This window comes from Hemibagrus wyckioides, linkage group LG27, assembly GCF_019097595.1.
Source record: "Hemibagrus wyckioides isolate EC202008001 linkage group LG27, SWU_Hwy_1.0, whole genome shotgun sequence".
NCBI classification, from domain to species: Eukaryota; Metazoa; Chordata; class Actinopteri; order Siluriformes; family Bagridae; genus Hemibagrus; species Hemibagrus wyckioides.
The window spans coordinates 5,788,392-5,802,500 of NC_080736.1; the positions used below are offsets into that span (position 1 = coordinate 5,788,392).

Here is a 14,109-nt window from a genome sequence, read left to right on the forward strand (position 1 = left end):
GGGCTGACTTGGCAGTAAAAGGGGGGGCCAACACAATATTAGACAGGTGGTCATAATGTTATGCCTAGTCAGTGTATATTAACAGAATAGAAATCATTTTGAAGTTTTAACTATATAATTGTATGTAATATGCAGATTAGTTTTCACCAACAGCTATAAATGTGAATATTTAAATGATTAGCCGAGAAGAAAACTCAGATCTCAACAGCTTCAGAGTGGATGGAAAAATACTGGGTCAAAATACTCTTGTAAAAACAGAAATTGTGTTATAATTGTTGTATAACTTAAGATGCAACTGGCATAAGCAGCATGATTGCCCTCTTAAAAGGAAGTTGTTTACCATTTGTAGTGATTCAAGGACATTTTTATCTGTGGCCATGCCACAGATCACATCCGCATCACTTTAGAATATGTGGGATTGTATCAATGACCATTGCATGATCATTTTCTTGTATGTACTGGCAGGTCTTACAGACAGATTTAATGCCGGTTCTGATAGAAAGCTGTCAGAATACACAGTGCACGACGGGTCAGGGCTGTTTTGGCAGCAAAACACGATATTAGGCAGGTGGTCATAATGTTATGTCTGGTTGGTGTAAGGCATAAAGTAGAGAAGGTTCTAAAGTAGAGAAGGGGGACATGTTGTTTTAATGTCTCTACACAGGGAAGGAACTGGGGTTTGAGAAGATTACCCCAATTTGAGATGGCATTTTCACTGTTTTACAAGTTACAACTTGTTATTGTAATGTGTTACATTACATACATCTGAAGCCCATGTAAAAACCTGTTTCCTCCCATCTCTCAAAAATATGCTGCCAGGTAAATTGGCTCAGATAATTTGTCCCCAAGGTGTGTGTGTGTGTGTGTCTGTGTCTGTGTACGTGTGTGTGTGTGTGTGTGTGATCATGATAGCGCGCTTATTGAAAGCGAGTGAGTAAAGATTAATTGAAAGATTTGCAACTTTCCAGAGTCTATATCCCACTTTGTCCACAAGAGGGAGACATTTCTACAAAGAACTCCAGCGGTTTACTATAGTTTATTTTAAAACCGCACTTTGTGCAACAAACTGTACTTTGCCATAATAGACAAATAGAAAAAAAAGCATTCATCTATTTTAGACCACAGTCTAGCTTGTTAGGTATGTTTTCACTGGATATTTTTAACATTAAGCTTATCAGTGGACGATCTCTGAAATTTCTGCCACCAGATGGCGCTGTGGCTTTGACTTTATAAAAGCCTAGATAAGACGAGGTCGTGTTCCAGTAATGAGATACAATTCTTTAATTAATCTAACCGCTTCCTTCCATTCAGTATAAAACGAAATCAGCTGTATCAGTATCTGTAATGTGCAGAATAGTTTGCAGCAACAGCTATAAATGTGAACATTTGAATGACGGGCTGATGAGAAAACTCAGATCTCAACAGCTTCAGGGTAGATGGAAGAGGATGTCGTTCTCCTTCCTGGGTCAAAATACTCTTATAAAACAGCAATACTTTTGAAATGTTCTATCACTCAAAATTCAACTGGCATAAGCAGCATTTTAAAATGAAGTTGTTTACCATTTGTAGTGATTTAAGGACATTTCATGTGTGGGAATGTGTGGGATTGTACCAATGACTGTTGCGTGATCTTTTTCTTATATTTACTGGCAGCTCTTACACACAATTTTAGACCTTGTGCTTTGATTAATGAGACCCCAGGTCTCTAACCATAAAGTAGGTGTCTTTGACATATCTTATTTTTTTTTCCTCGTTCAGCTCAGACCCCAAACCCACCTGTGTTCACAAAGCGCTCTGGGCCCGAAAGCAGTCTTCTCAGCCACTTAATAAACTTTTGTGGAGGGCTACAGCATTCTTAAAGCATTACTTTACAGTTTCTCAGGAATTCTGTTCCTCACAGTTTCTTAATTTTCACGCTCGGCATGCTCGAGCATGAACACTCCCACGAAAGTACATGTTTTGTTAGTAACAAGCTCGCCAGCTAACAAAGTGATCATGCGTTTATGTTATTTTTACTTTCCCAGACAGTGAATGGTCAGTGTTAAACCATCTCATGTGTCTGTGTTGTTTGAGAGTCAGGAAAGAATTTTTCTTAATTTTTTCCTAGTCAAAGGTCAGAAATTCCTTGGTAGAAGCTTAAGTCAAATGCGCCATTAGACTCTATTTATAAATATGAGGTTTTATTTACCAGTAGCACCATCTGCTGGTGGTCTAACGTTAACGGGGAAGTTCACTTCCAGAACAAAGATTTACAAATAATTTACTCACCCCCTTGTCATCCAAAACTTTTCATGTCTTTCTTTCTTTAGTCACGTTTTTTTGAGGAAAACATTTCAGGAGTTTTCTCCATATAGTGGACTTCAATGGTGCCCGTGAGTTTGAACTTCTAAAATGCAGTTTAACTGCAGCTTCTAAACTTCTGAAGGGCTCTAAACAATCCCAGCCGAGGAAGAAGGGTCTTAGTCTCGTACTATGAGAAGAAAAATCCTGAAATCTTCTGGAAGTGGACTTCTCCTTTTAAAATTTTTATCATTTGAATGTGAAGCATGTATAAATACTTGTAGGTTCATAGGAAATTCACATAAATAGAAATCATCACATAATTCTGATCGATCATAGATCAGTTTATCATTCATAAACCTTACATAAACCCTTCATGGGGCTAAATATAGTTTGTTTGTCTAACATATTCATTTAATTCAGTCTATTTAATTTAATATATTCATGCATACGGAGGAATTAGATAACAGTGGCATCCTTCATATTTTAAACCTGACATTTTAAACATATCCTTTAGTCACATGCTCAAATAATAGTATATATTATAATAATAAAAATAAATGAATAGAAATACAAAGTTTTGCCTTGAACTGCTAATACAAAGAATATTCAAATTCATTCATTTTACAAGGATTGATGTATTAGATTTATAATGTTTTACTGGAATTGCTGGTTCTTTTAATTAATTTCTGAAGCAAGTCATGATGGGATACCAAGGATCTAGAAAAAAAAAATAAAGAAAACATCAGAAAAGATAAATCCTATTACTATATTACTGTACACCTTTTGTATTCCTTTGTCAAAGTAATTGGTTGATGTTTTTCTATTATAGGCCTTAAACAATGATAAAATGACTAAATATGGCTAATATTTTAAGTGGTTTAGATGAATGATAAAGGACGTTACCTGTGATTGTCTTGTAGAAGGTGCAGTGTTCGTTCCAACTGCTTTAAGAGCTTGTTTTGCTGTCGAAGAACTTGTGTTTCTCTATCCAGATGTTCCCCCAAGTCCAACAGTCTGGTGTCTTAATACACACACACACACACACAAAGAAAACACACAGAATACAGAACACTCACATTAGGCACCATTCCACCTCATGTAAATACTCACCACTTTTCAGACTTGCAATTATCTTCATTTTCTCTTCTCGCAAAATGAAGTTCTCTTTCAAAGCCGTGATCAGTCTCGTCTTCAGCCATTCCTTCAACGCAGAAGTAATTAAAGTTTATTTGGAAGCGCAGCGAATAAGTCTTTAAAAAAAAAATACAATACAAAGACCTGTTCATGTTGCGTTTTGGCAAGCTGTCTCTTCAGGCGTCTAACTTCAGAGACACCAAATGCTGGCGGTTGTTCTCCACAGCTTTCCCACTCCTCATCTCCACACTGTTCATTCACCACTCTGCTCTTAAGCCGCCTTGATTTCTCCACATCCCACCATACTCTGCTCTCCTGCTTCCCTTTCTGTTCATCATTATTTCCTCCTACTTTCTTGTCCTCAGGTTGGGGTGATGGAACAGGGTTGGTCAGAGGTAACAAAAGCAGGATGGCTTTCACTGTGAGCAAGCATACAGAAACATCTCTGGATAAGTCTATGGATTAATACATTTTTAAATATGGCCATATCGGTCATATTTAGATAATGGCATGAATTCCATTGATTTTCATTGTTCTCATATTCTTAGATACTTAAAGAGCATCAAAACCTTCAAACACACACTAGAACATTTACCAATATTAGCTTAGCATGCACGCTCTGTGACTAAAGCTACGTTCATACATACAGAAATTTTATCACTTCAGTACACCAGTCGCTCACTATGAAGTAATAACTTTTCTGGGTCAGTTTTCTAGCCACAACAATGAAACATCCTGGAGGGAGATTTGGTGTTTGGATATAAAATTTGATGTGATGTCTGATGTCCACAATCTAAAAGACATTGTTACACTGACTGCACAACACCTAACGGTCACTTTGTAATGGATTCATACCCATAAAGTTGAGATTGAGATGGAGAGAGAATTGCCCACTCCAGTGCTCGTCCACCAGGTCCAGAAGACTCCGCAACACAGTACACACATCAGGGCCATAGAGCTGGACAGCTGGACCAGGCACAGGGCTTCCAGGGCTTTCTGGAAAGATCCCCTGGAGACACACAGGTGATATTGTCGGTACAGAAGGGCAGTGATCATGAGGCTGTTATTATATGATCCTCTTCAGGACAGCTGACATAATCCTGCTTAGATATTTATAAGGGCTTAATCCAACAGATCTCATATTCATCCAAACTGCAAAAGAGTTCACATTTAATGCTGTTTGTGTAGCAAGTGCTCACTATTAAACCTCACTCATAATGCCATGCTCGTCACTACTGTGTCTATGTACTACAAAGTCGGTTGTTATTACATCTAATGACTAATGAATGTCAGTTCTGAAAGGGAAAATAACACAACCCGAATTTGACCTTTAAACTAGTCTTCCTGACACCTGTCAAATATTTTTTATGTAGTTTTACGTCAGTTGTCATGAGAGACATATGTAGGTGAACACCACTGGTAAATGAAATGGATTTCCTTGGCCAGTTGCATATTTTTTCTGAAATACCAATCCTGCTTGGGAAGAATAACACACCACAATGGTGACATCATTATGGTGAGCTGTGGTGCATCTATAATTATGCTTCACTTTAGATTATCTGCAAGGAAACCGATACATAACTTTCATTTATACACTAAATATATCCTTGATCTGAATCAAATATGAACAGGATTTTCCTGATGAGGAAATGTTTAAATGGAAACCATTTGGTCAAATTCTGTGTTTCTCCTTTTGCAGCAGTGATCAATGACAGCAGAATTCTTTCCATATGAAGAGGATGGGTTCCCTTTTGAGACATGTCATCTCAGGGAGTTTTTCCTCGCCACTGTGCCTCTGGCTAGCTCATTAGGGATACATTGGATTTATGTAATGTGGATTTGTGACAGAGTGCATTGTTAAAAGTGTGATATAAATAACTTGAACTGAATGAATTGCCAGTCTTGTGGTTGAAATGAAGGGGACTGGGAAGCATGTTCAGTTTTTATATAAAAATGTATAATCTAGTCAATGAAAAAAGCCGACCTGTTTCTTCAGCTGTTGCTTAGGAGTCTGCCGGGTTTCCTGTTTGTCTGACTGTAATAAGGAATTCATGCAGGGTTGAAATTTTGGTGATCTTTCCTCTTGTCTCATCTCAAACAACTCCATGGCAGCATCAGGTAGGTGCGTCACTTCATATAAGTCTATAGGATAACAAGATAAATATATTTACTCAGGTTATAGAAGATCTACACTCAGACACTAAACTATGCTTATACTGAAATATTTCATAAGGTGTTTAGTGAGGCTTGTGCTACTGGTGCAGTATTGTCCTTATTCCTGTGAGAATTTAGAGTTTTGTCAATCTGACGTCATAACATTACTAGCACAGTTACAGTAAAGAATTGAAGTGATCAGGTTTCATTTCTCAGTCAACATTTCCATGTTGACAAAATTCAAGAAGTATTAGACACAGGAAACGTTACATGAAAAGTTCCAAAATGCATTGCAGTTATACGACACAGTTGCAGCAGAGACTCCAAATGAAATCAGCTTCTAAGCTGAAGATGTTTGAGCGGAGCACACAGACAAGGAGGTGAGAGAGCTAGACTAAAAGACTAAAGCTCTGCTGCATTGCTTTCTTTAGGTAGACATATAGCAGACATATAGCATATGAGCAGGTAGTATAATGTGGGTTCTTTTGGAAACTGTATAAAAAAAACAGACATTATGAAATCAATCTTGGATGCGATTGACCATTGTAAACATTAAAGTCTTTCAGGGTGGATTTCTCCTGCAAATGCTTACATTTGGAACGTTTCATGTTACCATTATAAAATTTTAAAAGAGACTTTATGATATAATTTATAAGGGTTTCTATAAAACGAGTGTAAAATGAGAATAAGACTTAAGTACCCCTGGTAAGGCGGAGCAGTCTGTCAGTACGTGATTCCAGCTCTGTGTCTGCTTCGGCCAAAGGGTGATTCATTTCGGTCCGTGACAAAACAACATCCCTAAAATTCATGTCCCATGGTTTATTGGTTCCTTCTGTAGTATCGGAGTCCAAATATAAAGATCCGATCTCTGGTGTGCTCCGTGTAGGAGTGAGTACTGATTGCTTCTCAGTGCTCCATAATAAAGGAGATGCTTTTTGTTTGCTTTTTGTCCTTGGAAAGCTGTTTGGATTTTCCTGTTGAAAAGTTACTCTGAGATCTTTCGACCGTGGAAGAGGAGAGGAAGAGGAACGCAGAACAGACTGAGAAGGACCAGGAGATACTTTGTCATCTGCAAGATTCAAAATGCCAATATTATCGTTTAATCATTTGTAGTTAAGTTTAAGTTAAAGTTTCTGTGAACGTTGTATTTTCTGCATCTCTTACATTCTTCCAGGTTGGAGTTGTGCGATTTCCTAACACCGACCTGCCTCAACTCCTTATCTGCCGACACCTGAGTGTTTCTGTGCAACAGTAAAATGCATTCACCTATAACAATCACTCATTTTACAATATTAATATCTTTTAATAATTAAGAAAACTTAAGTATCATATCTGGTGTTTAGTGCTCACCTCATAAGATCCTGCTGATCGCTTTGCGTTTTCTTTTTCTCTTTTGCCGCCTTCCCAAAATTCATCCCTCACTCATGAATGCATCATCTTGTCCAAGCTTTTCACTTTTCTTTTTTTTTCTTCCCTTTTTAGAACTGATTTTTAGTTATTTTTCGACCACCTGAAAGATATTGAGGAAGTTCTCTGTACATGGAGAAGGCAGAAGAAACATAGTGTTTGTAGCCATAGAGACACAAAGACAAGGCCCAACAACTTTAGAGCTGAAGGCACAGAGACATTAAAGGTCAAATTTCACCATAGCAGCATAACGTACTGCAGCAACATTTAAAGGCAGAGCTGGTGGTCTGTTACAGTTCATCGGTCAGAAGTCTTTCCCCAGCTCCTTCACAACATATCCCATCGCTAAAGTAATGACTTCATTGTTCAGATTTCTGTAACTGTGATAATCATGATGATGAAAAGCATCTGCATGTTGCAGTAGGATAAATAAGTGTAACCCTTATTTCTTGTTAAAGAGGGTTGAGGGATGGTTTCTCCAGTCTCCATGTGTGTGGAAAGAGAATTCAGGCTATAGTGCAGATTGTAAAACTGCTTATTTATCAGCCAGACAGTGAGACAGCAGTGTAGGTAGCTCATTCAGCCATTGACCTTTTAACAGTTATTATGTGTCTGTCATGTTTATGCCAGAATCAGTTCTGGACTACATTTCCCATCAGTCCTTGCATGTCACATGCTCAAGCCCCAGTCACACTCAGCATGTATGCCTATGTATTTAAGTTCCTGTGTTTCAGTGACTTAAAGTGGTCTTTACTTCACTGTGCATTTGTGACTTTTACACTTAAAGCCTGTATTCACATCTGCTGCTTCTGCAACATCCTGACAGTAACCTGCATCTCAATACAAGACAGGTACTATTAAACGGATAACAAGTTATATCAGTTGTTGGTTTTCACTGGTTTGTGTCATGGCTTACAATTACAGAAATCACATTGAAATTTACACAGGTTGTGGCCATAGATTCCGATCAGAACCGGATCTTTTACCCATACATATATTGACTGAATTTCGAGAGTGAAGTTTACTCATCCTGAATTTTATACAATTGCAAATTTGTTGGAATTCAGACAACAATTTTGCTTTTCCATCTTGTGCCCACTGTTTCCCGGACATGCTTCAGCACCGCCGTGACTCTGACCATGATCAGGTAGTTACTAAAGATGAATGAATAAATGAATTAATTACTGAAACCACTGGAGGCAGAGGTGTTCATAAGTTCATAATATTTTATAAGTACTATTTCCCAAACTACAAGCATATTAGTCATTTCAACCACAGCAGTTCTAAAAGATTAACCAAGGATGAACATGGCCTTTTTTGGGGGTGTGTAAGCTTCTGAATGTGAGCATTTACAGGAAAGGTAAACCACCCACTTTTATCCTTTTTCAGTTAACATGCAAATCTTCCATCTTAAATGGAAACTGTTGCGTAAGCCAGATTTCAAAAGACATATTTGGAAATCAGGTCTATTTCTAGGAGTTTAAGATAAGAAAATTAAAATAAATAAATAAAAAATCTCTGGAGAGGTGAAGTAAGGCAAGAGGCGAGTTGGATTAAAGCTTTTAGTATGCCTGAAATCCCTGCTTGCTCTGAGAGAAGGTTAAATATACAGATTGTTATTGTTTCTTTCTTTAAGGTTAATATATTAAAAAATCCTAAAAAAAAAATACCAGTCTTGACTTGCAAATCATACAATATTTGTAATGGATGTATAAAATGTCAAAAGAATTCATTCAGTCAGCTGCCCAACTTCGATTTTTTTCTTGAAGTTCTCCCCATACTTATTTTTCTTTCTAAAACAAAAAGAAAGACTTTTTTCAACTGAATTCAGACTTGATTAACAGTACAGCTGTCCCGTGTGCCATTTATCACCTAGTGCTTTTCTTGTTTGTATATTTAACTCCGGCGATGTGCCTCCAGTCTTCCTAAGCAAACATACAACACTTCCACCACCTATTTCAAGACTGCAAACTAAGTTTGACACGCAATTCATCAGGCAATTTATTATAAACTTAGGATGCAGCAGCAGAGCTCGCCTAAGGAAAGCTTCAAGGAATTCATCAAGCCGTGGCTTCAGGCAAAAAGGGGCCACATTTAAACAGATCCTGCATGAGATATGGTTTTGATTAGAGACTTCCAAGGAGATGTCCCAAACAAACGTTGCCATGAACCAGCGTGTTTAGTTACAAACACACGAGGCAGGCGAGAAGTGCCGGAGCCAGGTGCCGAGCTGTTATTTTGTGTACGATTCTGCTGCCATGGCGACGGAAGGACCCACAACGGCATCCTGTTCCTCTCACACAGCAGTGGAGGGGCAGTGGACACTTCACATCACTCTGTCCACTGTCCACATTAAATGAGTGGCTTGAGCCTTGGCTGTGTGTGTGTCTGGATGAGACAGGACATTAGGATCATTTTTTCTCTAATCCAGGCTTGACATTTCCAACCTCACACACCACAAACGCTTATTAAAACAGGCTTACGTTGCTCCCCAAAGAGAAGAAATGGGATGATATGTCAATTCCAGGCTACCAGGAATGGTACAAAATGTGGGCAGACTTTCTAATTATGCTATGCAGACATTTAATGCTCTCTATTTCATTTTTTTTGTTGCATGTTCGGATCTGTCATGTGCCCTACTTGTGTCGCAGCCTGAATCAAAATAAATATATGGTTATATAATCAGTTGTTTTTTTTGTCACACGACAGCAAAATATTTGTCGTTTTTATATCAACCTTCAGTAAGAATCGGTGACTAATATAATATATAAGTCATAATAATAAAACAAAACAGCTGAAAATGAAATTTGCAGCACATTTCATACAACTTCAGGTATTTTATACAACGTTTAATCTAGACAAGACAACAAGAATCACAGGGCCAGACTCGACAGGAAACGTAATAGTCATACTTTGGATATCTGAAACATAGATGTCCAGTATAATATAATCACACCACATTATTATACTGCTTGTCCAGAAATATGTTTACAGGTAAATTACAGTATTCGAATTTTTTATTCCAGGATGAATTATTTAAAGCAAAAAAATAAAAAAATCTCCAGTTTGTTATTTCTTATCATCAAAGTGTACATCAGGTTTATAGTCCAAATGCATCCATTAAAGTGCAAGGCAGGCCTTCTTGAAGACCAGAAATACATGATGAGACATATATGATTAAGGCGGCTGTTACTTTAATGTATGCATCTAGTACGGTTGTCTGTAAACATATAGCGGTGAAAGGAAGGTCAACATCACTAGTGCCTTTCTTCTGCTTTTCATCACAATTTAGATTTCAATAGTCAGGAAAATTTCTGTTCCTCTGTTATTATTTAGGGTTATGAATCATGTCTCTGCGGTCAAAACAAAAAAACGCCTGAACAGAATTTTACATTTGCGTCATTTCCAAACCCCAATGAATAATGGTCGATCATTTTGAATTTGTCTCTGGACAGTACATTTATTAAGGATACTTCAAGGGATTCTCTGCATATTTAAGGTTTCTTAGGTCTTATTAAAGGTTATAAACGTTCCTTAAGTAGCATAGCTTGGGTTGGGGTTTGAACTTATTTTCAATTGCTTATTAACATGGGGTTAAAGTAACACATATACAATACAGCTAATTACATACATGCCAAATAACGCAGTAACTGTGCGATAGTGATGTTCAAAAAAGGCCAATGAAGATGTCGAATAAATGCATTGCATCGTTGTTTAATCACATTGTATCAGCTACCAGCTACTTTGGTGAAAAATGGGATTTACAGCAAAGGGATGTCAAGTAACAGGTGAAGGCTGGATATATGATTTTATTCATAGCAAAAGATTGGTGGATGTCTTGATGGGTAGATTAAATAATCAATTCTTAATTCCAAATTCTTAATACCATCACTAATACTACAGCCGCCTCAAATCCACCCGAACTGCACGAGGATGTCGCAGTTATCAATTAAATGGCATGCAGTCATTCATAATCATGTTTTATATACAGACGTCTACACTACAATGGATTATTGTTCTTTACTGCTTGAGTTCTAACACAAAGAATAAAAAAAAAGCCCCAAAAAATTTTATAATTCATAAATGAGCAATTCATCATCTAGTGCTTTGTGAGCAAGCAAGTCACCTTCATTGACAGAGAAACCCAAAATCGAAACAAAAACAAAAAAAAAATCACTTGAATTAGCTTTGCTTTGGTATGCATGGTAAAAAAATGGCCAGATTTAGAAAGACGTGTTAACATGTAAAGACATATTGTGCAGAAACATCTTAAAACAATAAACACTGATGCATCTTAATAACTGCATCCGGAGACCCCAGACACAGCTGTTTACTTAATTTCCTGACATTCACTGGCTTCCACCATGACAAAGTTCAGGTCTGCCTTTGGTCCAGATGTAAGTGCTGATGGAAATGGAGCTCTTCCTGATTTCTCACGTGTTCCACTAGCCTTGCAACCTTCACTTGGTTTTGGTCTTCTCATCATAAGTCCCTGCGTTCTTGTATGCCGCTACATAGCCAGTGTTCTCTACGATCTCCTCGCGTCCGCTTTTCCCTTTGCCTTTGCCACTCTCGTCAAAGCGCTCCTTGTGCGATCCCGTGTACTTGGTAGTGTCTGTTAGTCTGTCCAATGCTCCGCCCTTCGCCACTTTCTGAAAAGGGAATATGACAAATGATAATCTTGGAGCACTTTAACAAACTAAAGCACTTTGTATCATATTACAAAATGTTGCATGACCAAAAAAACATACTGAGAACCAAAAGGACTTTTATTCTGTAATCTGACACATTTTGGGTGTGTGAGATGATATATCTTAGCTAATAAGTTAGGTTATTAAAAAAACTCTTGCTCTCTAAGCTAAATGTAAATACAGGTGACATAAGCTAATCGATCATCACTTAGCATACAGAATGAGCCAGGAATGGGGACGATTAAACAGAATTATTATGCAATATATGAGTAATACTGACAGGATTGCAAGACACATCACAAGTGTTTATTTCTATAGTAACAACTAATTCACTGGGATTTTATATGACAGGAACTTCACATAATCTTATCCATTAAACTATTAAACAGAGAAAACCATGCTGTTATTTAATAAAATTTTAAAAAATTATTCAAGTTCATCTTTAATCAACGTCTTCAAACGTATACATTATCATCTAGCAGCCTGGGCTACAAGCTTAAGATGAGTTGCCTCACCGTTACACCAACATTGGTGGGTTCCTTGCCCTCGATCAGCTTGTGTATGGCCTGCAACGCTTCTTCCTTGCTTTGACCTTTGAACTTCTTCAAGGACAGGTCTTCCAGAGCTTTCAGAAACTCCTCGTAAGTGATGACCCGAGAAGACTTTGCCCTAAAATCCCACATGGAATATATTTAACGACTTAAAATCAAGGCGTTTCATAATCGTAAGAAGGTTCATTAAGGATTTCCTTGAATGGCTAATGGTTCTAGCGTTCTAAATGGAAGTCCTTTAAGTTGTAGGAACCTGCATAGAACATTTAATGGTTTCCCCAATGAACAAACAGAAGAACCTTAAGGGTGCTAGGTTTTTTTATATACACTTCATTTATTTTCTATTAATTACCTATACAATGCTTATAATATACAGAACACACAAACCAAAAAGATGCCATTTAAATGTACTTCCAATATACTATATTACAACATTCTTACATACTTTATAAAATATATACAAAAGTTTCTTTTTCAAAGTAACTTTTTCAGAACTCACTTGACTTTGGTGAAGACGATATCTACGTCGGTGGACGTGACGTTTTTGCCGTCAATAACTTTGCAGTCCTTACAGAGTTTGGCCCAGTTTTTGCCATTCATCTCCTTCCCTGTGGCTTTGGTGTCTCCATGGACAGCAAACTTCTTAAAGGCACTTAGCAGCTGGTCCACATCTGTGCTCTCTGCCATCCTGCCAATGCTGGAGGAAAGAAACCCATGATTAGATTTTTAGAAGGGAAAACATGGGTTTTACATCGAAACCTTAACTAACATAATTATAATAATTCAGTATTCTGCAGTGGTTACAAAGCAACCCAGAGGTTAAACTTCTTTGGTTGTGAAAAGAAGATCAAATCCCAGGCCTACTGGAAAGAAGAGCGACGTGTGCACCAGTGTTTACTGTTGGCAGTCCTATTATGTTTTTTTTTTGTTAGTTATATATAATTACATTTGTATTTTATTAAAATTGCACATTTATTAAAAGTGCAAATAAAAGGAAAAGACAGATTTGACAATTGGATATAAGTAATGTTGCTTTTTTGACAATGTGTTAATTGTCAACTGATGGATGGATTTATTTATTTATTTGTTTGTTTGTTTGGTTTTTGTTTATTTATTTTAGCAAATAAATAAACTTTAGCAAAGACTTAAGTAGAGATGAGGACCACAATAATGTGTGTGTTAGTTAAATCTTAGACTTCTGTAAGTTCCTCAGTGGTTCTCTAGATGGTTCATGATTCTGGTCCTCTAAAGGTGTTCTGCTCTAATATTTCCTGTAAGGATTCTACCAATTTCCATAAAATCTACAATGCAGCAAACCCTAAAAAAACAAGAAGCTAAAATCTCTTCCTCTCACCCTCATGTGTGATTTTCTCACATACTATTTCTTTTACACAACTTTAGCATGTCTTATCCTATGATCGCTCATCTTCTTCTCCTCATTTTGCCATTTGTAGACAGGCGCTTACTTTAACTACTTAAAAGTCATTCATCTGAATTAAAGTTCGTCCAATTGAAATCCAAATCAACACCATTGTAACTGAAGATCTATTTCTACTGCCAAGGAGAAGTAAATCCTAATTGTGGGAAGCAGCAGCAGTGTGTTAGGAGGTCTATTCGAATGATCCCGTGAGCCCTGAGCAGAGTGTGTTACTGTGGAATCTTTCAGATGGATGTCAGAAGTTTGGCAGGGGACGGCTCTACACGGAGCTGATGGAGGGACAATGTGGTGGGTGGGCTTGGCCTGACTTCAACACACACAGCCTCCATGACCACTTGTAGTTAGTTTTAGCTCTATCGCAGAAAAACACATGTACTCAGGCACGTACACAGTCATTTAAACAAGCATTGATGCTGATACAAAAAGTGTAAGGCCTGTTATTTTATGTGGA

The 14,109-nt window shown here is 37.5% G+C and overlaps 2 protein-coding genes across 2 annotated transcripts in view; both read right to left on the bottom strand.

Annotated features, from left to right (window-relative positions):
• Window positions 1-2,187: 2,187 nt before the first annotated feature.
• On the bottom strand, window positions 2,188-7,181 carry LOC131347431 (leucine-rich repeat-containing protein 36-like). Its single transcript, XM_058381463.1, has 9 exons — window positions 6,922-7,181; window positions 6,736-6,812; window positions 6,272-6,640; window positions 5,402-5,559; window positions 4,273-4,426; window positions 3,562-3,836; window positions 3,394-3,484; window positions 3,187-3,304; window positions 2,188-3,000 (listed from the first exon to the last, which is right to left on the bottom strand). Exons 1-9 carry the CDS (start codon window positions 6,984-6,986, stop codon window positions 2,928-2,930), a joined length of 1,380 nt encoding a protein of 459 aa, XP_058237446.1. The 5' UTR covers window positions 6,987-7,181; the 3' UTR covers window positions 2,188-2,927.
• Window positions 7,182-9,812: 2,631 nt separating this feature from the next.
• tppp3 (tubulin polymerization-promoting protein family member 3) overlaps window positions 9,813-14,109 on the bottom strand; it is a 6,137-nt gene continuing 1,840 nt past the window's right edge. Inside the window, exons 2-4 of the mRNA XM_058382275.1 lie at window positions 12,720-12,917; window positions 12,185-12,338; window positions 9,813-11,630 (exon numbers count right to left, since the gene is read on the bottom strand). Coding sequence (XP_058238258.1) covers window positions 11,439-11,630; window positions 12,185-12,338; window positions 12,720-12,907 — 534 coding nt within the window. The 5' untranslated portion in view covers window positions 12,908-12,917 and the 3' untranslated portion in view covers window positions 9,813-11,438. The remainder of the gene's footprint in view (window positions 11,631-12,184; window positions 12,339-12,719; window positions 12,918-14,109) is intronic.